Source organism: Zalophus californianus, chromosome 1 (genome assembly GCF_009762305.2).
Source record: "Zalophus californianus isolate mZalCal1 chromosome 1, mZalCal1.pri.v2, whole genome shotgun sequence".
Classification (NCBI taxonomy): domain Eukaryota; kingdom Metazoa; phylum Chordata; class Mammalia; order Carnivora; family Otariidae; genus Zalophus; species Zalophus californianus.
In genome coordinates this window covers 162230185-162256565 of record NC_045595.1, presented here as the reverse complement: position 1 = coordinate 162256565, position 26381 = coordinate 162230185, and the positions used below count along the sequence as shown (strand labels likewise).

General features: G+C 42.7%; 1 protein-coding gene across 7 annotated transcripts in view; it reads right to left on the bottom strand.

The window, feature by feature from the left end:
- Window positions 1–18166: 18166 nt before the first annotated feature.
- The window catches only part of CD47 (CD47 molecule), a 48969-nt gene continuing 40754 nt past the window's right edge, over window positions 18167–26381 (bottom strand). For 2 of the 7 annotated variants that reach the window (XR_003518649.2, XM_027587333.2), the window contains 4 exons: window positions 25517–25548; window positions 24143–24167; window positions 23471–23503; window positions 21386–21632 (listed from right to left, as the gene is read on the bottom strand). Coding sequence is in view for 4 of the 7 variants with exons in the window: in XM_027587333.2 (XP_027443134.1) it covers window positions 21628–21632; window positions 23471–23503; window positions 24143–24167; window positions 25517–25548 (95 nt within the window). In the remaining 3 variants the exon portion in view is untranslated. Of the gene's footprint in view, window positions 21633–23470; window positions 23504–24142; window positions 24168–25516; window positions 25549–26381 lie in introns of all 7 variants that reach the window. The other 5 variants (XR_003518647.2, XM_027587335.2, XM_027587338.2 and 2 more) reach the window with 4 other exon arrangements.

Below are 26381 nucleotides of genomic sequence, written 5' to 3'. Positions count from 1 at the left end.
ACCTAATCATTCAAAAGTGCTCTGGGTCACTGAGAATTAGGCCATCTTGTCACCTGGCACTGATTGGAAATAACCATAATGGAATTCTTTCTCCTTTACTTTAATTTCCTTATAGAGTATTCCCCCCACACCCCACCCTCCCACAGTTTCACTCTTTGTGGTTTCAGTTATCCTGGTACCATGGTCCCGAGACAGATGATCTCCTTCTGACGTATCATCAGGAGGTCACTAATAGCCTAACATCACATCACAATGCCTGTGTCATTCACCTCACTTCATCTCATCACGTAGGTACCTTGTCATCTCACGTCATCTCGAGAACGATGAGTATAGTACAATAAGGTATTTTGAGAGAGAGAGGCCACATGTTCACATAACTTTGATTACAGTATATTATTATAACTGTTCTATTTTATTAGTTATTGTTGTTAATCTCTTGCTGTGCTCTATCTATAAGATCATAGGTGTGTATGTACAAGAAAAAACACAGTGTATGTGGGATTTGCACTACCTGTGGTTTCAGGCTTCTACTGGGGGTCTTGGAACATGTCCCCTGCAGATACCGGGGACTGCTGCACTCGTACCCACCACAACCCACTTTCTCTGAATTTCTTCCCGTGCAAGTATTTGTTGAGTGCCTTTTAAACCCACCACAGAATGAGACACTGAGGTTGCTACAGAAAAAGCCTAATAGATTCCTTTGCCCTCCTGAAGCCAACCTCCCCATAAGGGAGATGGGAAGCAGTAAGAACACAGGCAGCTGATGAGTAGGTGCCTTGAGGAATAGGAAAGAGAAGCGGCGTCTTCAGAGAGGGAGCGAGGTTGGCCTCCGCCAGCCTCAATTTCCTGAGCGGAGGTCTAAGTCCTCTCGACACGTGCTTCTGCTCTGGGAGTCTCCGAGTGTGGGTTGAAATAATCGAGGACACTTCCATAAGGGCCTTGGGACTTCAGCTGGGCTGTCAGTGATAGGTGGGGTTTACAGCAGGGGGCAGCGAAGGGAGGACAGCCCAGGCAGAAGGGAAGCGTGGGGGCAGGAGAAGCATGGACATCTACAGGGAGAGGGATGGGCTGTGCCCGCCCTAGAGGAGGAGCAGCTGTGGCCTGAGAATGACAGATGGGGGCTCCGGATGTGAGATGGCAGAGCCCCGAGGATGGGGGCACGGGGCACCCGGGCAGGGCCTCAGAGGCCAGTCTTCTCCCAATGTGGAGTCCGAGAGCCCCTGGGAGCTTCAGAAAAGAGAGGAGTTGAGGTCAGAAAAGTGTCGTCGTCGTTGTTGTTGTTTTCCTTTTATTAATTTAAGGCACAGGATAGGTGGAGAAAATGTGAGAGACCAGACACCGGAAGCCGACTCAAGACACTATTGTAGTTGCCCAGGTGTGTGACACAGTGGATTTGGAATTAAGGCTGCAGTACTATTAGAAACCCAAATGAGTTTTGTTGGTTTAGTAACTGGTACGAACTTTACATAGACAGGAATCTTAAACAATTCCATAGTGATGATCCTAGGAAACACCCAGAAATAGGAACACTGGGGAGTCCAGATTGGAAAGACTCGGAGCTTGCTTTGGGACATGCTTAGTTGTGGTAATGTCAGGACATTCAAATAGAAATGTCTGGCTGTTTGTTAGCGATGCCTCATTGTGGCCCTGTCACGGCGGCGGCATTGTCCTGTCACAGTCTGTCCTCAGCGGCTGTCTCTCCATTGCTCCTGGGAAGACAGCCTTCTGTTAACTCCACAAAGGCATTCTCTGTCTTATCTTGAAAGTGACCTTTCCCTTAATTTATAGTATCTCCTCCTGAATCTTTTGGTGTGTGAGCATCCATTTTCCACTCTGTGGTGGCAGAAAGGAGGCAGAAGAAGGGAGGTCAGGGCAGCATCTATTTATTTGGCCAACAGTTACTTATTGAGCACCTCCTCTGTGTCAGGTGCTGTGCTGGGCCCTGGGCATCTAGGAGGAGGAAGGGGAACCTGGTGCACTTCCTGGTGGGGAAGACAGATGCTCAATGAGTGTGATGAGTACAAGAAGGGAACTGTAGGATCCTCTGAAGTAAACCAGGAAGGCCTGGAGAGCACTGAGGGGTTCTGAGAGGCTTTAATGGAGCAGCATTGAAGCGAAACCTCAGAAGGTCCTTGGGAATTATTCAGGGCAGGGCTGCACAACTCCAGGGGCAGCCTTTCACACTGTCCTCTGTGTAAGTGGACCCCTTGGAGATGGGTAAGGAAATGGCCCAGGATGAGGGGTGGGAAGTGGGATGAGGGTGGGGGGCAGGTGGTAGGGTGGAACTTTTTAGGTTAGAGGAAAATCTTGGGGAATTTACTACAGCTTAACTCTTGCAGGGACCCCTGAGCTGATCTGAGTTTAGATACTGACTCATGCTAACTAAACTCACAAGGCATTAATAAATATAAACTGGCAGAGCTGTTTGCTCATTTCCATGAGAAATTAGAGTGTCTATCTGTCACGCAGACTGGAGATTGACAGCTTTGAGGTGCTGATTCATGCTAGCTACACTCCCAAGGCATTAATATATACAAGCCAGCATGCCAGTTTGTTAATTTTCTATGAGAAACAGAGTTGATCCGGCAAGCAGACCAGAGATTGACAGCTCATCCTCTCCCTGCATGGGGGGCTCCCTGGGAAGCCCAATTATCCCAGGGTTTCATGGAGAGCTTGGGATCAGAGGAAAGAGCAGTGAGTTACACAACTTGAGGACTTAAGGGACCTTGGGCCCTGTGTCTGAAGTGTCCATCTCTTGTTGGGGACAGGCTCAGTGGGTTTGTCAGGGTAGAGGGGCAAGGTGGGGGCTCGGCCTACCCTGACCTCTTTGTGTCTTTCGGCTCCAAAGCTTATTGACCTTCCTGACCCTCATACTCTTCCTTCAAATGTGTGAATGCTAACTGGAGCTTGGGATTAACCCATTTACTGCATAGCTTCAAAAAAAGAAAAAAAAAAAAAAACCAACTTTTTGGCTGATTTCAGTAATGTACCTCTATGGCGTTCCCATTGTTTGGGTTCTTGGTGTCACCTTTCTGCTGTCCTCTGTTCACATTTACAAGATAATTTAGTATCTTGGATTGTTGTAGTTAACAGTTCTATGGTTTTAGGGCAGGCTGAATGCAAATCAACCTTTTATCAAGTAAAAAGCAGGGTGGCTTGGGTGTGTAGTCTAAGTCACCCCTCCAAGATAAGAACTCATACCTGCTGACTTCTGCTCCACCCTTTTGCTGGTTGGTGCCTGTGCCATCTGCCACGACAAGCTCGGGTCTGACCTACATGGGCTCCTTCAGACTCTGGATACTCAGTGCGAAAGGCAGAATAATAGCCCCCCGAAGATGTCTATGCGACCATGTACCTTACACAGCCAAGGGACTGACATGACTGATGATTTGGAGACAGGGGGTGGGGTGGGGTTGCTGTGGGTTTTCGGAACCCAGTGTAATCACAAGGGTCCTTATGCGGGAAGATGGGAAGCCAGGGAGGTGAGAGAGAGATGCATGGACAGAAGCAAGAAGTCAGAGAGAGAAGTGGAAGACGGTGCTTTGCTGGCTTTGAAGATGGAGGGAGGAGACGCCAGCCAAGGTGGGTGGCAGCCTCTAGAGGCTGGAAAAGGCAAGGAAACAGACTGCCCCATGGGGCCTTTAAAAGAAACACAGCCCTGCTGACCTCTTGATACTATCAAGAGGTAGTAGGATTTCTGACATACAGAACTATAAGATAATCAACTTGTGTTGTGTGACACCACTAGGGTTGGGGTCATTTGTTGAAGCAGCAGTAAGAAACTGATAATACTCAGCCTTTTCTGTCTCCAGGACCTACTTGGCAATCCACCCTGCTTTCTACAGCCCTGAGATGGAGCAGAATATGGGACGCCAAAACACACCATTTTGGCATGTAGACGATTTTGAGCTGAAGGCAATCAAGTCCTAATAGACTCAGAAAGAGTTGTTTTTTTCTTTCTCCTTCCCTCCCTTCCCTTCTTTCTTTCCTCCTTCCTTCCCTCCCCCCCCCTCCCTTCCTCCCTCCTTCCTTCCTTCCTTCCTTCCTTCCTTTCCCTGTCCCTTGACTGCTTAAAATAATTTAGGTAGAGGGCCTGTACCAGGAAGGGAGCTATTCCCGATTCCCAGAAATAACTTTTTATATCAGAAAGACTCACCTGCATGGCATGCAAACATGTGTGTACCAAGCATTTGCTCTTCCCGGCTTTCTGTGAATTGTCTTTCTCCCCTTCAAAGTCCCGAAACCTTAACCCCTTCTCCTTAGCTCAGATTGCCTATGAGTCTCAATTGCCTGACTGTCTGAAAGCCTCATATCTTTGGGGTTCCCATATATATGAAATTAACTTTTTTTTCCTCCTGTTAATTTGCCAATTTAATTATTAGACCCACCAAAGAACCTAGAAAGGAAGAAGGGAAAAGTGTTCCTCCCCTATGGCTCCATCACTCTGGACACAACAGACAATGAATACAAACAAGTAGGTACTCAGTGTTTGTGCAAGGTGACAGTTATGCTTCTCACAAATAGTGCAGCATTAAATCCTCCATCTCCCTGCTGCCTGTATGTAAGTAGGGGTCCTGTACCCTGGGCCCAAAATACCCTGTGCTGTCCCTGCCTGTGCTGACTCGGCCCTCCTCGGGTGCCAGTGAGGACATGGGCTTCCTTTGCAGCTACTTTTTCAAATCAGCTCTACAGGGGGCCTCAAGCACCATGAGAAATAGGTCCAAGATTCTCATCATGATGCAGGTTTTGTATCAAAAATGCACAATCAACTGACTGGAACAGGAAATAATTAATCAGGACATTACAGAGCAGTTAAGTATAATTAATTCATACAAAAGAATGTGAGTTTGCAGTTTTAGCTGCCAGAGTGATTTTATTTCCCTGCAAATTTAGTTCAAGATAAACAAACACCAGAATAATCTTTTCAGGTTTTTCATGACTCATGGGTTATTTCCTCCTTTCTAAGTTACCAAAAATATTATTAAACTCATACACTAACACCTCTAAGTTGATCATATTCTGGAGAAAGAGCTCCCTGCTCCTAGTAAATGGGAAATTAACCCCGTCATAGAAATCACTTCCTGCATTTGTGTATATGTGTGTGTTGGAAGGTGGTGCTGAATAAAAGCCAGAGGGAAGTTTGATTTTTGCCCAAACATCTTAAAATCTAAGCAGAATGCCTAAAAAATGTGTTGTGAAAACACCGTCTAAGAAAGTGACTAAGTCTCAAGGGTAAACTTATTGATACCGTGTAGGTTTTCTTTTCCTCTTATCCACCCCCCCCCCACCCCCGGCTGGCAGTTCTTTATGAGAAAAGAGGTGAAAAATGTAAGGCAATGTTAGTTGGCCACACAGCAGTGTTATTGCTCTTCGAGTCAATTCTCCTATCATTGTTGGGACATTAAAATAGGGAAGAAGACTATGCACTTGATTTGGATCCTCAGCAAGGGAAATAGGAAGAAATAAAAAGGAGAGAGGGAGAGTGAGTACAAAAGAGCCTACTTATAGGATAATCAGGGATATATAAATACTCAATGGATATGTGATCATATTAGGGACATATTCGTATCGATTTTAAGGGGATCTGATGATTTTTAGAGAGGTGTAATAATGCTGTCATCACTGTTTTTAAAAAGCGTGGTCTTTGTCTTTTATAGGCATATGTGGGAACATTTAGCAATGAAATGCCCTGGCATTTGAGATTTGCTTCGAGATGATCTGGGGCAGGGAAGGAGTAGAGCAGAAAACAAGATAGACCAGAAGTTGAAAATACCGCAGCTGGGTGATGGAAGTTCATTATAATATGCTATGCTTTGGTATATGTTTGAAATTTTCCCTATGACAAAAGTTCAGTGCCTCTTTTATTGAGGTATTTGTTCTTCTAACAACATGTATTGAAATCATGTTGCACACACAGAATATTGGGGTTGTAAGAACAAATTAGTGCTCTTCTGGCCAGACTTCTTATCATTACTTCGTATTTCCTCTTTTCCAAGATGCCGTTGATTTTAAGACACACAATTGTTTGAATTGCAGCTTTTGAATTCTCCTGAGCTGACGGGGTGTGGGAGAAGAGAAAAGTTTGCCATGTTAAAATCTTGCATCAATTTTAAGACACACCTTGATTTCAGAGTATCCAAACTCTGTATTTTGGAATAAAGGAAGAATGGTGATTCTTATTTTCTTTTGGATCTAGAGTAAATATTTGGTTGTAAAACCTGAAGTTTTCCTAAGAGAGGATATTATTGTGTTCCGTGTAACTCTGGTTTTTGTCTTTGATGGATCTTTTTTTCTTTTTTTTTAAGTGTGTCAGAATCCAGCCATCAAGTTAATCTGGTCTTATTACCAGCAAGCGTGTCTCAGTCATCTGGAAGGAGATACTGACAGAAAAAGTAAACTATGGGTAGGCTCTTTAGAAACTATGCAGCTGGCTTAAAAAGCTCCCAGTGATTCAAGGTGAATTCAACAGTCTGAGACCAAAAAAAGCACGACCTTCCCAGGCACAGCTGCAGAGAACAGAGCTTGGGCTTTGAGCCAGGAAGAACTGGGTTGAAACCTGGCTCTCTCAGTTACCAACTGGGTGACCTTGATGTGTTTCTTACCCTCTCTGATCCTCACACTCCTTGTGAATAAAATAAGCAGGAGAAACCTACTGTTGGGGGTTTCAAGATTTAAGTGAAAGAACAACATATATAAAAGCACCAAATGCAGTGTTAGGACACAGTAGAAACTTAAGTTTTTATCATTTTTCTAGAAACTAGTTCAGGCTCCCTTGGCACACACGACAGGTGAAAGATTTTGCCGTCTTTTGACAGGTACCTGAAGTTAACTGGTCATTCTGCAAAGCTATCATCTGGTGGATCAGTTGCCAAAGAACTGAGTTTGGGTGATGACTCAGCTCAGTCCGCTCTAATAAAATATCACAGACTGGGTGGCTTACACAACAAACACTGATTTCTCACACTTCTGGAGGCTGGGAAGTCCTAGATCAACGTTCTGGCAAATTAGGTATCTGATGAAGGCCCTCTTCCTGAATTTGCTCTTCTCTTTTTATAAGGACATTATGCCTATCATGAGGTCCCCACCCTCATTACCTAATCGAACCCCAGTCACCTCCCAAAGGCCCTGCCTCCAAATCACATCAGAGCGGGTTCACAGTCTGTCCGCAGCAGCTGAATTGGCTGCTTCCACACTGACTTGGAACTTCAGACACAGAAGCCTCAGAACTTTCTCAGGATTTTCTGCACGTCTGACTCACGCTCAGCAGATATGCTCCTCTGTGGATCGTGTGGCCTTGGCCAGGGATGCTGGGGAGACTGTGTGCCTGCCTAGGTACCTAGCATGTAGTCAGTTCTTATCAAATAGCGATGGAGCTTGAATGTGACTGGAGAATGGGCCCCCAGAACCCACATCCAGGGCAGGATGTTTGCCCCATCAATGCCCATGCGGATGAATGTTTTCCCCTTTCCCCAGGCTCTCTCTGCTGGGAACCAGGTAGCACTGGGCAGCCCTACAGAGAAAACGGGGGAACCTCGTGGCCCCGCGCTTCCTCACCAGGGGAAGGGCACCTTGTTCACCCTGGGGAAAGGAGCAAGGAAACGTGCCCTTCTCAACACCCCCTCTAGCCCAGCAGGTGCTTGCTTCCACCCTGTCAGCAAGCTCACTACCTGTCTGAGCCTGAGTCTCCTCATCTGTATGAAAGGGAAGATCAAAATAGAAATTCACATTGTCAGTACTTCCAGAAAACAGGCTCAATTCGTTTACTAAATTTCCACCTGCTTAAGACTGCTTGATGAGACTGAAGTTGCCTGCAGGTGATGAAGCAAGGAAGGGCTAAGGACAACGGAACTCCTGTCAAGATTGGGTGCCAACGCAATCCTGCCCTGCCCTTTGGGTAACTCTGGAAGGGGGAGGGTTGGAGAGAAGTTGCAGGCTATCTGCAGATTTCCATCCTCCTGGTTTTCCAGGCAGAGGATGAGAATAAAATGCTTTTAAGAGCCAGGCCGGGTAGTGCCAGTGAGTGGAGCGTGCTGGGGATTTGCATGGGAAACACTGGCCGTGCCCTGTCCTTCCACAGAGACGCGTTCTCTACTTGCTGATAAAGTACATGGTACTCTGGGTACGTTTTATTTTCTCACTTCTCGTGGATTCATAAGCACAGAGAAATTATTTCCCTATTACAAGTAAAATACTAAAATACAGTAGCAGCTGTGGAAGGAACTGCGGAGACTTGGGGAGTGCGCATCCCACCGGAGGGGCAGAAGCTGGGCAACCCCAGCGGATCCATGGGGCATGAACGTGTGCACCCAGTGTGGCCACAGCTTCCCCTTTAGCAGCAGCTGGAAATCCAGATTTTTTTAAATGTAGAACGTCCTGTTTTTGATGTTTTTTTCCTTTGAATGGTGCAAATGTTTAAAACTCTGTCTACACCAAATAAAACCCACCTGCCCGTGGCCCATTGGCATCCCACCTTCCACAGAGTATCCTGAATGTTGAAGAGTTCTTGACAAATTACTCCAAATCTGGCATTCCAGGTAGCCCTCCTAATGCAGCTGGGAGCCTTGGGAATCTCAGTAACTGGGAGGGCCATGTCTTTGACCTTGACTTGGGCCTTGTGTCCTCGGGGGATTCCAGGGGGTTAGTGTAGGCCAGACAGAGAAGGGATCTCCTTGTGTCAGCAGCATTTCTTTCCTGAGGTCTTTATGTCACCCTGAGGTAGTTGCTGGGGCACCGGCTTCTTCTGTAAGCCACCCCCTGACTTTCCTTGGGTGGAGGTTAAAGAAGAGACACTTTGCTGTTGTTCTGACCAGCCTCATGGCAGAGATGACAGGCCAGCAGTGCTGGGGTGAGCCCTCACGGCCTCTAGGCCAAGCTGCTCATCTTACACATGTAGAAGCTGAGAAGCAGAAAGCCCAGCCACCTTGCCGGAGCCCCCAGCTGCTCGGTGACAGCTAAGGGGCAAGATCCTAGGCTTCCTGCCTCACCATCCAACACTGTCTCCTCAAGCCTGCCACCTCTGCCCCCACCGGGCACACTTAGCCCCTCCAGGCCTTCTCTAGAGGCCAAGTGGGCCTTGGAACAGACTACATGGCCAAACCTCAGAGCTGAGGCTGGGAAAACTGGGGAAGGCCAGAAGGAAAACAGGTGGGGCTTTGGGAACATTCTCTTGTTGCTCTCTGCATGTGAGCAGAATTTGCACAAGATCCATCCAGAAAAAAGGTTTGTTGCTTCTTTTGTCACCAGGGTCTGGAGTCACCCATGCCCCCAGAGCCTATTAGACCGTGCCAAGCAAATCTGGCCTGAGGACTGGCCGAAGTGTTTCCCGGGTCAGCACGGGTTTGTACAGAGCTGCTTCTGCAGGTGGGGCGAAGAGGCAAGCTCCGCAGAATCTTCGGCTCTCCCTCCATCCTCCCCTCAGAGGACTTCAAGGCTGCACACTTCTCACTCCGGCCGAGGGTTTGCTTCCTCCGATGGAAGGTTTCCTGGAGGGGGTGCATGTCCTAAAGAGCGGCTCATCCTGGGATTCCTAACCTGTGATCTGCTATTTGACCCTAAATCATTCACTTTTATTTATTTTTTATTTTTTTAAACATTTTATTTGTCAGAAAGAGAGAGCACAAGCAGGAGGAACTGCAGGAAGAGGGAGAAGCAGGCTCCCCACTGAGCAGAGAGCCCGATGCGGGACTTGATCCCAGGACCCTGGGATCATGATCTGACCCAAAGGCAGACACCTGACTGAGCCACCCAGGGGTCCCCTAAATCACTCACTTTTAAGAATCAAGAACTTAGGGGCACCTGGGTGGCACAATCGGTTAAGGGTCTGACTCTTGGTTTCGACCCAAGTCCTGATCTCCGGGTCATGAGATTGAGTCCCAGGTCGGGGGCTCTCCCCCTCTCCCCCTCCTCACCCCCCTCAAATAAATAAATAAATCTTTAAAAAGGGGGGGAACTTAAGAGCTTCAACTCTATCCAACAATATTTTTTTTAAAAGTATAAATTTTTAAGAAATAGGGAGTTGTACGGATTTAGATTTTTTTCTTTCACTCATGACTGACTAACATTAATTAAACCCTAGTTATATTCCACTAAACACCTTTGTATACCTTATTTCATGGAGTCTGGAAGGAGGGATTCTTATTTTTTGTTTTCATTCTTTTCCTATGTAACCATTAGGGGAATCAAGGCTCGGAAACTGTCAGAAACTTACTAAATTATCCACCCCAGCTCAGAGGGTCTGTCTGATTCTGGCTGCATCCTCAGATCCTTGCATGGTGCTCATAAGCAGGTGCTCAATAAATAGTTGCTAATGTGTTATTCCCCAAGATGGCAGAGCGAGTGGGTGATGAGACCTTTACGAAAGATGAACACAGACCTCACGGGACGAAGAAGGAAAGAAAGGGGTTTGCATAATTAATCATGAAATCAGAAAGGACTTTGATTTATATGTCACAGCTTTTTTTCCAAAGACTTTGAGGTATCTGACAGTTACCTGGTTTATCTGTCCACCAATCCTGGCAACATTCCTGGCAAGTGGGGATACCCAAGCCCAACGCACAACTCAAGGACCAGACGCAGTGGTCTCCTGCCCCCCTTTTGCTTCTGCGCCCCCCTGAGTCTTCAGATGCCTTGAGGGAGAGGGCCCCCCCCCCATTCCCCATCCCTGCCCCCTAGGAGCAGACATGACTGACCTCGGCAAAGAGGGTAAACTCAAATGTCACCTTGGGTGCTTAGTAGGTGGAGAGAAAACAACTTAGAATTGAGCGTGGTAAGGTATTTAGACAAAGCATGAGGGAACACGTCTCCAGATTTGTCTTCTACTCGAAATCTGACCTTTAATGGATACTGGGATTCCTAGAACATTGCAGGAAATTGAGCTGAAAAGAAGCAAAACCTCAAGTAAACGCTTTGCTCAACATTTCTGTAAAACTTTTATTATCAGAAAAACAACAAACGAATAATTTTAGCTGTCGCTATAGATAGAAGCTTTGCTTATATTAGCCCAATATGGTATCTTTTCATCAAAATCACAGGGTGAAAATGGGGGAAGTGAATTTCTGGTCACAAGACTCCCGGGAGATTTCTATCTCCAAGCTGGAGACCTAGAGACCTGTAAAGGGCAAGCTGTGGGAAGTTCGCACGAGATTCCTACATTTACCCTTGCCACGACCTGTCTTACGAGTTTGGGTGAGACATAGAAGTCTTGATTAAATGCAGGTGACAAGGTGTCTTGAGTTGATTTTTTTCATTTAACATTACACTTTCTTAATTTAAACAGCTCAGTAAGAAACAAGACAAAAGAGAGTCTTGCTTTTAATTAAACATACCGATATATGCTTATTTATTTACTAGTTTCACTGAGATATTGCTTAATTTCCGTTAATGCTGTGGATTTTTTTTTCTTTCCATAGGACAGCATTCTTGTTAATCTTGCTTGTATGCAATTAGTTGTGCTGTGTTTATCTTCTTGGTTCCACAGATAATTTCAGCGTAGAACCAATTTATTTATATTTTTCACTGCTCAGAACATCGTTCCCACTGAAAATTCATTGTCCGTGTCATGACCCATGTGGTACTTTTATTTGGGATGGAAGGAATCCCTCCCAAGGGAGGGATTGGTTTGGAGGAAGAAATGGGGAGGGTGTCTACAAAATGCTCTTCATCTGGTAGCGTGGAATGGCGCTGTCCCTAACGGAGGGCACTGGCACCCACTTTTGGGTGTGAGTATGGTGCTGTGATTGGCTCTCTGCATCACTTTCTGTTCCCTCGGAAACAGATGACAGACTAAGAAAAGGCTCCAGTATAGTTATTGCATTTCTAAACACCCAACAAACATAAACAGGGAAGCATCTTTTAACAGACTGTGACATATTGATTCGCCACACATCTCTTGCCAAGTTAGGAGTCAGGAGCTAAAACATCGACATAGGACAGCTCAGATTCCCTCTTTATGGAGAGTGTATAATATTGTAAGCATTAAAGCCTTAATAGAAAACCAGGCCTTCCCATGTGTTGGGGGCTTTTAATCAAGCGCTCTTGAAAGCAGGTTTCTGCACTCTGCACACGGGACAGGCCGCGGGCCACACTTGGCGTTTGATGACCCCCCCACCCCGAACTGGGCATCGTCTGTGGCCATATGAGTAGGTGGAGAAGGAGGAAATAGAAGCTACTTCCAATTCACGGCATGTCTCCAGCTGCCTTTTTTGCTTTCTACAGCCACCCAGGATGGAACAGACTAATCATTTTAGAGAATGGGCTGATTACAGTATAACCTAAGCCTTATCAAAATCCCCGACTGCAAATTGTGAAGTCTTGTGAAATACTATTCCATTTGTGAAATATTATTTACCAGGGCTCAATATTTTCGACATCCATCTTCACTCCTATATACTTGGATTTAGTTTCTACTGGTTATTAGCCTGAAGGCAGCTCTAAGTTCATCTAAGTAGTCTATCGAGCGTGATTGGAGGGCCTGCTCTTAACACATGTTGAGAAGTCTTGAGAATCAGTCACTGACAGGAATGCATAAATGGATGAGCTGAGGAAAAGGCAGAAGTGGGGCTCCAAAGACCCTCCTTGTGCTACAAGGACAAGCTCCTTCTCGTCCAGCTTCTTTGCATTCTAGGAGAGGGTAAATAGGATTACCTGCTGCCTTTCTCGAACGTCCCCTCCTGTACTCTAGTTTCGTGAACATTGGAACCAGAGGGTGTCCTTACAAGAAATTTTGCTTGGAGTGCACACGTCTGCAGTGTAGCTGCACTTGTCATATCATTTTAGACTCCCAGTCATGTTCTATTTGTTTCTTTGGCGGTAACCCTGCACAGGTAAATACATGTTCCACTCTATGTTACGCTCATCTCTAGATTGTCATGCCAGGTTTTTTTCCCCCTCCTTCACCCATGTTTAAGAAGAAGAGGAAAAAGAGAGGGGCGCCTGGGTGGCTCGGTCGGTTAAGCATCTGCCTTTGGCTCAGGTCATCATCCTGGGGTCCTGGGATCGAGCCCCGTGTCGGGCTCCCTGCTCAGTGGGAAGCCTGCTTCTCCCTCTCCCTCTGCACCTTTGCTCCTGCTCTCTCTCTCTCTCTCTCTCAAATAAATCTTTAAAAAGAAGAAGAAGAGGAAAAAGAGAAATAGCTTACAGTTCCTGAGTGCTTACGTTGGGTCAGGGACGGTGCTGAGTACTTCATGTGCCTGATCCTTTTCAGTCTTTACATTGAAGAATGAAGATACAGAAGCACAGAGAAGTCAGCTCATTTGTCCAGGGTCACACAGCCTGGGGGTGTGCAGGGCGTGGGGGGCTCTGACTCTGCATTGTTGCCTCTCCTCTAAGTAACCGCCCTGAAAGCCGGCTCCAGGTTCTACCGGGGGCCTCCGACAAGATGGTATATTGAAGCAGAGGAAGCATCCCTCCTCCAGAGAAAAAGAAACTATCAGGAAAACTGAAACCTCTGTGGCCTTCTTTCCAGAGTCAGAATAAATGTGCTGACCTGTACTTTAAGGCACTATGACTGGGCTCCTGAACAATACCATGGCTAGTACTGTTTTCCAGGCTGACACCTGGCCGGCTCTCTCTTTACTCTCAGGCTAACAATTAGATTTAAATCCCTGACAGGACTCTAACTATCACCCTGGGGGGTTCTAGATTTCTTTACTATTGCTTGCGAAGATTTCATTAAAAAAAAAAAACAAAAAAAACCCTTTGAAACGATAAGTAAGTTACACTCAGCAAACAGCTTTTTTCTTTCTTTCTTTCTTTTAAGTCTATTATCTATTTGGGTCTTTTGAAGAACACATGCTGCTCTCTCTCTCCTAAACTTGAGATGTCAACCCTTATTTTTATCTCCAATTTGAAGAATAAAAGCACCAGAGAAGGCTGGCTCCTAAAATGCAGCTTTCATCCACACCTGTGTCACTGCTAGGCTCATCTGGATGGCATCCAGGCACTTGGGATCCATTGACTGGGGAATTTGGTTTTTTTTCTGTTGTGTGTGCTTTTTTTTTTTATAAACTCGTTTTCTATGTATAGTACAAATTATCGTGGTGGCTTTGCTTCTCAGGGGAAAACTAAAGCACTGTGCTTTATATGAACGAGTGACTCTCGGCCTCTGTGTCCAGTTGCTTTGAGCAAGGCATTTAGAGGCACGGTTCTGCTTAGAGCCGTTTATCCCCCATCTGACACCCATGGCAATTTGTGTCAGCACCGAAGTGCTGGTGATCACGAGCGCAGCTTTTCTCTGTGTAAGGGTACCTGACCCAAACGGGCACTTGGAGTCCTTTGAGGAACAGGACAGAGTCATATAAAGAAGGAACTGGCTCAGGTGGGGATCACCAGCCTCATTAACACACATTAAAGCAACGGAGTAGCCTCCTGGGGGATCCGGTCACTCAGGAAAAATCTGTTCTGAGACCTTCCTGTCACTACATTATGGCTCCCTTGGAGGCTCCCAGTTACTTTTGAGGAGGGAACTTGTTGGGTCTCTCTCCTAAGTCTAGTCCGTTCATTCAGCAAGGAAAAATGACTCTCGTCAAAAGGCCCAAGGATGAGGTTTGGTAATTCTTCCAGTCAAAGCTCTCAGCCAAATGTCTTCCAGGAGACTGTATTTAGAACTTTGCCGGAAACATAAAAGTAATACAAGAGCATTTAATTTTACTAAGTGTGATGCTTTTAAAAAATTAAGAAAATTTTTTTGTAACTTCATTCACAATTCTTTTGGGCAATTAATAAATGCCCCACAATCAGCTTAAAGCATAACGAAAAATTCCATGATTTTCTGACAACTTTCTCTGAGTGAAAGTGAGAACAATTGATACGTGTTGATACTTTCAAATATATCCCAGCAGAGGATGAAGAGTAGCATTTTCTATTCCATTTAGTAATAGTCGTTACCAGAATAATCCCTGTTGAAAGCCAGGCATACAGCTAAAGATATGAGGAGAGCTGGGCTCTATTGAATCCAGGATAATCAAATTTTTAAAAATCAAGATATATACCAATTCAAAAGAATTAAACACTTGATAACATTGCAATAAAAAAAGGTTTTCTCAGATAATCAAATATAGGCATCCTCTGGCTTGAGAAAATGGGGCTTATGAACATTACATTCTAAAAATGTCTGGTTGAATTGGGGGTGGAAATTCCCTGGAGAGTGAGAAGCATTCCTGGGGGGGGGGTGGGGATGGAGTGGTAGACCTGCCACCACAGGACTCTCACCCAAGGCAGTGGTGAAACTAGTCCTACAACCAGTCGGGAATGAGGAGGGAACTTGTTGGGTCTCTCTCCTAAGTCTAGTCTGTTCATTCAGCAAGGAAAAATGACAGTAGCAGTGGAAGGGCAAAGATTCTAGTACTTTCCAGTTGTCCTCAGCATGAGAGATACCTCCCCACACAATCTGGTACATAGGCTGAAATTGCTAAATTACTATATATTTAAAAAGTAAATAAGTAGACGCCTGGGTGGCTCAGATGGTTAAGCGTCTGCCTTCGGCTCAGGTCATGATCCCAGAGTCCTGGGATCAAGTCCCGCATCGGGCTCCCTGCTCCTTGGGAGCCTGCTTCTCCCTCTGCCTCTCTCTCTCTCTCTGTCTCTCATGAATAAATAAATAAAAAGTTTTTAAAAAAGTAAATAAGTAGAGAGCTTCCATGGAAGACATACTCCATATTTTAAGCAAATTACACTTAAATTTTGCCAACAATTCATTTGTTTAGGATGTCGAGCAGCTTATGTATATTGTCGGTTTAACCTTGAGGAATTTTGCAGGCAACTCAAAGAAAACCAGGAAGTAAAACAATAGTTGTCTTTTCTGGGAGGCAGGTCTATGATCTAGTAAGATTACGGTAGGGGGAGGAGCCCGGAGCCTCGCGCAGCGCCCTGTGTACTGCAACAACTGGAAGAGAAGAGCAGCCGCTTTGAAGGTCTGCAAATCTAGCAAGCACCCTGGCATCAAGACTGACATCAGACTGCAGTTTTCAGACTTCTACATCATTTCTCTCCAAACTGGACTCCTTAGCAAGCATTTCTCATCGTCCACGCTGGGAAAAGCTCCGCGGTCCTCCACGACTGGCTATTACCCGAGCTGAAACGCTGCCGCGTTCTAGTCAAATGACTGACTATAGGAATGGGTGCTCAGTGAGTGGGGTTCTAATGACTAGGTCCACTCTCACTTCGATGCAGTTGGTAGTGCTGTCTTCAACATCAAATAATATGTCCAATTATCCATAGCTCAGGGTTAAATACTTTATTCCCCCCTCTCACCCCCCAGGTTTGGTGGATGGGTGCTTGAGCATGAAGCTTACATGCACAAAATCAACACTGGGCATAGAGTTCCAGCACAGCCTCGCGGCTCACACCACCACCAACTGTGCTCAAACCTCTGAGCTACTGGTGATATCATGTCCTACATAGATGGTGTTACCATAATCCGGCATTTTCTAAAGCTGTCAAACTTGAAGACTTGAGCTGGAAAGGTGTTGCACAGAAATGAAATCCAGTTGCATCTGCAAGCCTCCACCTCCGTCAGAGTCCTAATCAGGTTGAGTACAGTTCCGTGCTACACAGAGCAGGCTGCAGTGCAGGAGGTAGGCCATTTAAATGCTTTCTGAACTCCATTAGTTATTCCTGCTGAGAGTGAAAAAGTCCTCATAAATGCATAAAAAATTAAATTGCCTGTGAGGTAAGAAATGAGATGGTACCTTGCTACCAAATATTATTTTCCACTCAAACAGTCGACAATCACACATACAATGCAGAATCATAGAGTACATACCTGCAAAGCATGCAGTGCCAACTAGGAATGCTGTGCTCAAAAGTCTAATGACATCTTATCATCTGGTAACAATCCCCTGACTTGGGCTTCAAGTTTACTTCCCCCCAATCCCCACCCCCACCCCAGATGGCACCCACAATCTCCATTCCAGGCTAGCCGAGGGAGTCAGGCCAGCCCGGTGGGACGTCAGAGATGCCTGCCGTCAGTCAGTGAGATCAGGAGGCTCAGGACCAGTCACAGCACGGAGGTGCAATATGGGGTGGATAGGACTACTGAGCAAGAGATGCACTTTTTTTTTTTTTCTCCCATGTTCCCTGACCTTGGCAGCAGGTGGGTCTGGAATAGCAATTGTCTATTTTGCCTTCACATGCAACTTCTGAAGGCAGGCAAGAGCTAGCTCGAGAGCTGGGGAGACAGTGGATCCTTAGGACACCGTTTTGAGACCCAGTATCCAGTTGTGCCCCTGAATTTTCAGTTAGCCAATAAATCCCATTTTTCTTAGATACAGGTTTTCTTTCACTGGTAATCAAAATAGTCCTAAGTGACCACCAGTTAAAAAGAAGAACTATTTTAATCTGCATCTCAGTCTTGGAAGAGGACTCTCTCTACAGGTAAGGACGGGCACGGAGATGCGGGGAGGCAGCTTGCCAAGGTTCTCTGTTAGTCAGCAGTACAGCCCGGACCAGAAGCCAGGGCTCTTGCTTTCTCAGGTGACATTCACACCAGGCCGTGGGAAAATTCAACATGACAGACTTGTTTAATAAAACTTTTAGTTAAAACTTTGCTCCAATTAAAAGTTTGTTCATTGGTTAATATACTTTTAAAAAGAATTTATAAATTAATTTTTAAGTGATCCTTCGCATTGTTACTTAGAATATGGACAACTTGAAGATACAACGAACTAATTTCTTAGAAATGTGTTTGTGGTCTGCTTTAACAGCAACAGAAATAGCCCAACAAAATTGCTTAAAATGTTTTATTAAGTATATATAATATTACAGGGTAATATTTACAAAGTTATGTTTTTAAATAAAAAAGTATCTTGGCAAAGATTGCAGATATTCAAAGCTTCAAACAGTGATAAATTGATTTAATACATATAAAAAAAACCTTTAACGGTAACACAGCTGTAAAACAACTTTGGTCTTTAAATCACTGCAAAACATGGCTACTGACAAATAGCACACCTTTAATTGCTATGGAAAAAAGCCCCAAGAGAGGATCTTGCACATAGCAACACTGGAGTTTTCTTTATTTAGAATGGTTAATGGATATTTATATGATGTAGGATCTAAATCTCAACAATGGCTTTTTGTAAATAATGCTCCATTTAATAAAAACAGAAATGTTTCCTCCTCTCACCAACCCTGATAACACTTTTAAGATTCCACTGATGTTGCCTTACAGAGAAACTTATTACAAATGCTCTTTTTTTCAAAAGGCTCAATTTATGGGAAAGCTGGTTTTAAATGATAAGTAAGAGCTGTCAAAAGCCAAAGGCAGGAAAACTTTCTGTTCACTGCTTAGCTCTTAAAAGTTACCTGGATTATCCCTATTAGCCACGGAAAATGACTTAAAAAAGGACCCCAGTGGGTGATGGCAGTTAGTGATTTTGAAAATGTGACACATGTGAAACTAAGGTTTCTAAACAAACTCTCCATTAAATAAAACATAATAAAAAGAGAAAGTGTTGCCCAACAATCCTTTCTCCGGTTTCCAATGGCAGGTAAATGCCATTGGAGTATGTATTTCCATACACATCCCACAGATCTGTTTTTGAATACCCCTTTTAAGACAAAAAATATCTAGAAGGTGATACAGAGCTTGATTCTCAACGAGATGGAGGAGTAAATGTATCACTTTTTGAGCTTTATTAACTCAAATCACAATTTGGTTGGTCATTTACTAAATGGACTATAGCATCCTGGCATGAGCAATACTCTCAAATTTTGGGATAGCCCCATTTTTTCATTTTGACATCCTCAGAAATTTAAACAAAATGGACCTGGAGTTTCCAGGTGAAAAGTCATAACCTTTTAAAGTTTTCAGGGCACGTGAAATTTGTCAAAAAAGAAAACGATCTAAATCACCCTACTGAAAATAGTGGGGAATCTGCATACAGCCAACTTTCAATCATCCAACTTATGCACCGAACACCTAATGAATGAAAAACACTGCAGGAAGAGAAAGAGGAAAATAAAAAAGCTCTTGCCGTAACAGAATTTCAAAATTGAGAGAAGCAAGACAAAAAACCTGACAGAACTCAGCAGACACACATGAAGTACTAAGAAAGGTATAGAAGAGATGAAAGAGGCAGCTACAGAGATGGGGGTGAGCTACAGATGAGAGCCAGGAGGGGAGGGAGGGCTGGAAGGCAATGTTTTGAAGGAGACGGAAAATTGGATTTGGCCAAAAACATTGGAGGAGTTGTTGCAAAAATGACAAGTGGCACCAGAGGATGTGCACTAAATAAAATCGAGTGTTAGTCAATGGCAAATACTGGGGATCATTGAGTAAAAAGCACGTTGTCAGGGGGGTCGGGGACAGATACATGATGCTCAAAACATTGTTAACAATTCTAATTTGGTGTGACAAAATTTGCGAGCCACCGCAAGTCTGATTTAAAGTGAATGAACTGGCCCAATGATGCCCAAGAGGGCTCCTGCTGAGGTGGTCCCTTTTCCAGAGAAGCTGACAGCTAGTAAGAGCAAGAGTTGATGTCACCTGGCATCTCTCCTGCTTCCTCTGTGTGTTGTCTAGGGCAGTGAGTGCCTCAGAAGACAGGCAGTGTTAAAGAGAACACAAAGGGTGATGGATAGGTCCCAAGACTGAACCCCAAATAAATGAGAGCTTATTGCATATTAAAAGGTACAACTTGAGTTTATAAAAAGTTTGCTATAAAGATTTTCATGCCTTACTTTTTCTTAATAGAGAATAGGTATCTGGATCTTTTTCAAGTTCATCTGCTTTTCTCCTCCTTTCATCAAAATTGATTTCCAAAGTAAACAATATTAGTAAAATATATTTTCAGAGGAAAAACAGCAAGAGCCATCATATTTATATAAAGGAATACAGTTCCCTCTACATATGATAGTATTTTGGACACAATTAGGAAAGAAAAAAAATTTTTTTTTCCCAAGAAGAGCTGTCTTCATAGTCTGCTCAGTTTTCTGAGAAGCATCAGCAGGTCATAAGGTTTGCCAGAGGCAAACCACTTGGTCCCAACGTGAAATGTGACAATTAATTTGGCATAAAAGAGGCACATGGGAACATTCAGTGTACTAAGAAATAACTATTAAGTAATGTTAACTACAGATATGAATATCTTACTATTACACAGACAGGAAGAATTACTAGTATTTTTAGAGGGTATTGTGAGCAGTCAAAAAGCTTGGCAAATTACCTAGAAGTTTTTGAAGTTTTAAGTGATCAAATATTCGCATCAAATATAATTCCACCCAATAAAGATCTTTTTTAACGTTGTTACTAAAAGCATGAAATTAACATTTGCTCTCCTGTAGGTATCCCACTGTTGTCCGTACAGAAGATGAATGTGCCTATCTTATACATGTGCACGTGCGCACACACACACCCATGAAGGAAGAAAACGAGTGCTAAGAATCTAAAAGTACTCCAGGCAATCACGACTGTCAGAAATGTTAATTTTCTTCTAATGGGGGTAGGAGATGTGGGGGGTTTCGTTTTGCTTTCCGATCTTAGAGTGTGGGGCTTACAGAGGCAGGACTACATGAGGAAGATGAGTGCTTATCATGCAACACAGATACAATGGTAACAAAACCACCCTGCCGCGGGTGGGCCTGTCGGCCTGACGGTGACACACATTATGTTGCCATGCAGGAGACTCATAGTTCAAATCTCAATCTTGGTTTTTCATGCCCCAGATCAGAGAAGAAGTGAAGAAACACTGTAGATTGTGCCTTCAAATCCGAGGAAGGAAATACATATGTTACAACCATCGCTATTTTTGCTGAAAAGTGTGAACATAGTTCGCTGAGAATAAGTCTGGCTCCTTTCTACAATGATTCTACCGTGTCACTGGACCACGTTCAAAGAGGAGAAAAGGTGCTACATCTTGTACAGCAGAAGCAATTAACAGAAGGACAAGACAGGATTTAAAGGGTTGTGTGAATAAAAGAAAAACACATCCATCAATAAAATTACTCTAAATCTGGAAAGGATTCATTACACTGTATGTCGAAGGAAGAAATGTGTGAATGGCAACCCCCAAGAATGAAGACCATGATCTCCTGCCGGATCACATCACACACAGGCAGCATTCAAGATGTTCCCAAGCAAACTCCTGTCTGTTCTTAAATTTGCTATTCCCTTGACCCAGAAGTGGTACAAACCATATTCGGCTAACACCAGCCATAACTGCCAACGTGGCTGTGAACTCGAGTTTGCTAAGGTTCTATGGAAGCCACTGTTCTTCATAGATCTCTCTGGGAAACCATGAGGGTAGCGCCAGATAATTCTCACCTTGAACCAATTTAAAGTGGTGACCTAAAGTCAAGAGACCCTAGGATCTGAAAGGCATCATTCTTGGAAGTTGGCCACTCTACTCTTGCCCCTAATTGAGTAAAAATAACAACAAAAAACTGGATCTCAATTGGGCACACAACACAGATGATAATTCTTTTATTAACTACATTACAAATGCTTTGAATAAAAACTGTAACAATAATCATTTAAGGGTCAATGATTTACTTTTTTCCACAGATGAGAACCAGTTATTTTTCTTGTTCTCTTCTCCTGAACAGTGAACCAAGGCCATGGTGCTCAAACACAATTGTACTCCTTTCATGTCTTAACTACTTTCCAAATCAGAGTCCGTCACTTCACTTCAGTTACTCTGGAAAATTGAAAAATGAACATATAATCACTATTCATGTCTATTTTCTATGCACTAACAAGTTGATGTATTTTAAAAAACTGGAATTGTCATATATATGATATCTAAAAATAAAGAAAAAGTATTTAATCTTAGATTTGCAAAGGTCACAGACATAAACCTGGCAAATCACCAGCCTTTTCAGTTGTAGTAAGTAAAAGGCCAATGCCAAATGAAAATAAAAATCAGCAAAGTCTGGTAATCTCAGTTTGCTAGGTTAGCTCTTAAAAAGCCAAGAGATGTTGATTTTTCAAAGCAGAAGATACTGATCACAGAATAATATTCTACCCCATTCATTTCAGACCTCTACCATTCATTTGATAGAAGTGAAATAAAACGTTGATTTGGGGCAAGAGGAAGAGAAAATGGTACTGTGGTCACTAGAAGGTTAGTCTGAAACTCACTTACTGACCAGGCAGACACACTGTGAGCATCGAGCCCACCAGAAACACAGGGTTTTTTTGTTTTTTGTTTTAAAAACCAACAAATCCTAATCAGATAAATATTAGCAAAATTAAGGGAGTTTCAAAGGTCATCATAGATTTTGTGTGCTATGAACACACAAAAACTACTCTATCTACTGATACAGTGGTTCTAAAAAAAGGAAGAGGTACTCGAGGCTCTTGTACTAGTTTTCTGAAAACAGAAAAGGAGTTTCATTTCCTCATTCAGCTTCAGAAGACTGACACCACAGCAGGAAAAAAGCAAAGAAATTAAAAAATAAACCACGAGAATGTAAATATGGACAAACCATGCCACAATTCCAGGGACTGGTTCTTTTTTAAAATTTTTTATTTTTTAGGAGGGTGGTGGTTGGCAAACAAAATACATCTTTGTAATAAAGGCTGTAGCTGCGACACAAACTTACAAAAGTGGAATTGCTCTGTGATTCCTTATCAAACATGGCCTAAGCCTTGTTTTAAACTCTGTCCACTAACACATAATCAGCATGTTTTTAATCTCATGCAAGAACTAACTGCACTCAGGGGAACATAGCCTCTTGTGTTAAAGGCTGCACTTTGCCACAGAAGTGAGGAGGTAGGTCACGGATGTTAAAGCAGTAAAATAGCAAACTATTTACATGATCAAGGAATGACTGCAAATATCAAAGGTATGAAGAAATTTTTGATAAGAAAAACAAAGTTATCACATGTTAACAGAACTGAAGTATCACAGCATCTTAAGGTAAAATCAAAATGAATACTTATAGCACTCAGTATCTCCAACTTATTTTTAAAAACTAACAAGTATGTCCTTGAAATATTCAATAAAAATTAGAAGTTATTAGCCCAGAGTTCCAAAACAAGAAGCAAAAGCTCGACTGACTAAACATTGCTCTCTTAAATCCTCTCCCGAAAGGACAGAACTGAGTCCTGCTTAGAAAAGCAGAGATATTAAGTCCCCATGAATTAAATGCAACAAATCGCCAACACAAACACAAAAGAAACTCTGTCAAGATGATAAAGATTTGTGCCAGATTATCTATGTGTCTTATAAAAGCATTTAAAAGTTAGTCACCAGATACTGCAGCTGAAAAATGTTTTTTAAAAAGCAGTAATTTCTCTTTGCTATGAGCAGTATGATTGGAGGGTCTGATTAGTGACACCCTACAGCTTTTCTAGCACTTGTTTTGTAACTTTTAAGAGATTTAAGTTTTATAAAATCAAGAAATGCAGACCTTTATGATTTGACAATGTTCCTTTTACATATAAAAAAGAGCATACTTTCAAGAGCCATTTTACTTCTTTTCATTGTTCATATTTTAACCAACTATAATTGTAGGTGCACTTTATACTTACCATCATTCATCATTCCTTTTGATTCTTTAAATGCTAAGAATTAGTAACAAGCCAAGCAGGCAGTTAGTAAGATTCCACAATTAGAAATCATTTCTAAATAAATAAATATGCAGTAATATCATGCTAACTATTCCACAGCTATAGTCAAATTAATTTTAACTCTATTACTTTATTACAAAAAAACCTTTCTGTGGATCATACCCACAGACCCCACAAAGGAAACAAGGTCAGTTGAGAACCCAGATCTACACATAGGGAGAAAGAAAGTGAGATGCTTGGGTCTCATTCCATGGTGACAGCCTGAATCTGAAATTTATAAATCAGAAACTGAAATTAATTGAGATTCTTCTCTATTGGGGGTGTTACATTTCATCTTGCCTAATATAAGGCCAAGGTCCCCTCGCCCAAATGTCATTGGGCCAGAGCAAGCAACTACTGGAGAGAGAGTGAACAGGGCATTTTTCTCAGAGGTAAGAACATTACAATAGCAATACTCTGAATAATCAAGAAAAGAGGGGTCAAGGCAAAAAAAAAAAAAACCCCAAAAAACAAAAAACAAACTAGATTTTTCCCAAGGCAAAGATAGAGCATTCTAACTGCTTTGGGAGGCTATTCAAATTATGATCAGGTAATGGATCAAGAAGAATATACAAGTTTGTAACAACCACATACCATTAAGGGGCTCCTCTACAGCTTTCTGGAAAATATTTAAAATATATTTATGTAAAAATGGAATTTCATGTCCTTTTATACTAAAATTTATATATTCTAATATTTAAACTATATAGTTAAGAGTGAATCTTACAGTCTAAAAACAAAATAAGGTAATAAAGGTTAGAAAAACAAAGCTTGCCAAGCTTACCTAACAGTTTAATAATAACTGTATTAACCTTAATATTTTTTCTATGCAGAATTTCCCACCCACTCTGCCTCTTTTAGTTCAAGAAATTCTAACTTCTCAAAAAGTGCAAACATAAATAGCAATACAGTAATAAATAAAAGAGTTAAACAAGAGATGAGACCAAAGCAGAATCATTTCAAATCATGCAAACTGAATTCAGTAACAAGTAAAGAAAATGTGATAAGATGTAAGGGTCCAATGGTTGGATTATCTCCAACAGAGGCACTTTAAACACTGCTGGCTGTTGGTGACCAATGTAGCACTCAACTTTTTAGTATAAACACTTGTGGTAAGATTCACCCCTAGGCCCCCTTGCCTCTCAGGCATTTCTTCTGAGGCTCTTCAGGCCTAAGGAGTATACGTAATCTCCACTTCCTGCCACAGACAGGAGTCTCGATTTTGGCCTTCCAGGTGGAGCTACCATTATTCCTTTCTAGGAAGGTGACCTCTCCAGACCTTCTTTCAAGAAAATAGTCCTTGGGCCTGTCCCATGACCAATCTCTACATGGGTTTTTTTTCACGTGCTCATTTATCCGTTTCAGTTTATCTCTTAAATTTGCTCCTTTTCTCGAAATTTTCTTAGATAGCTTATTAAGGTATCCAAGACACAGTGAAAACTACAGTACAGTATGGAGGAAGAAAAATACTTATAAAATGAGGGAAGAAGGGAAATATATTCTAATTCAGAACAGATATGTTCCAGCAATATCTACATTTATTTTATAGATTATTTTTAATGAAATCAATTTCACACGAATCCCTCTCCCTCATTTTAAAGCCTGAAATATCACTTTGTATGTGCACATCAAATGGAGCCAACAGGTGAGGCAGCTTCCTTCAGCAGAGATAATAACCATTATTCTTACACATGACCTTTCCAGTTCTGAGAAAGCGAGAAGTCACTTGAGAAGTCAGCACAGTCTTAAGGAATCACTGATTCTATTCTAGTGCAACTAAAATGACCAAACAGATTTTAAAACAGAGTTGGATCTATTCATGCAAAGTCATGAAATGACTTCCATATTCTCTTAATCTGATGTCATACCACTAAACAGAGAGCAAAAGGCTTCAATATCTCAATTACCATTCCTCAGTCAAAACCATCAAGTGGTCATTCCCAATTCATTTCAGAAAGTTTAACTTACCCTAGAAGGTTGTGTAGTCTTCTGATTGGAAGCTGATATAAATAAAAATTGAGAAAACGAACTGAATAAATGAAACAAATAAAGGCAATATAATGTTTCATTTCAATGACTATGTAATGATTAATTGCAAATGATTATATACATTGACAGAATAAAATGATTAAATGATTCATCTACATCAAATAAAACATCTACATTCTCTCATTTTTACATGCTATTATTTCCCCCAAATCAGCTATTTGTTATACTTCTTGCTGAAAAATGCTATCATCTGTTCACTCCCACTGTGAACTCTACACCCCCCCGACTCAGCCCAGACAGAAACTGGACAGAATGTGGCAATGACCAATCTCCACCCCCCTACTCCACTGCCTGTCCTTAGCTCACTGTTCTTGTTCCTTGTGGCCCAGTCTTTTCTTCTGCTTCCATCTTTCCCGTTTTCAAAGCTCCAAATAGCTAACAAACTAAAGAAAATATTCAGATCCTTCCGAGTTCAATGAATTATTCTAAGCAGCTAGTTTTAGCCACAATCAACTTCTTCTCTATGTATTCCTTCTCAGCTTTCCAAGTCACCCTTGGCACTGCTTCTGAACGGACTGGTTAATGGAGATGAAGGAATATAGGGCATGAAGAAAGTGACAAAGGGAAAAAATATTACTCTGGCCGCATAGGAAAAAATAGAGAACTTCCTTACAAAGCAAAGTGAGAAGGTCCCAGAGCAGCTCAAGCCAGTCCTAAATACAGAATGAGTCCTACATATATAAAAACATCAACCAGCAACATCCTGTGAGCCAGTTGGTAGGACAGTGATGTTACAGGACAGTCAATTACACTGTCCTGGGGGTTGGATGGAAGCCTGGATTTG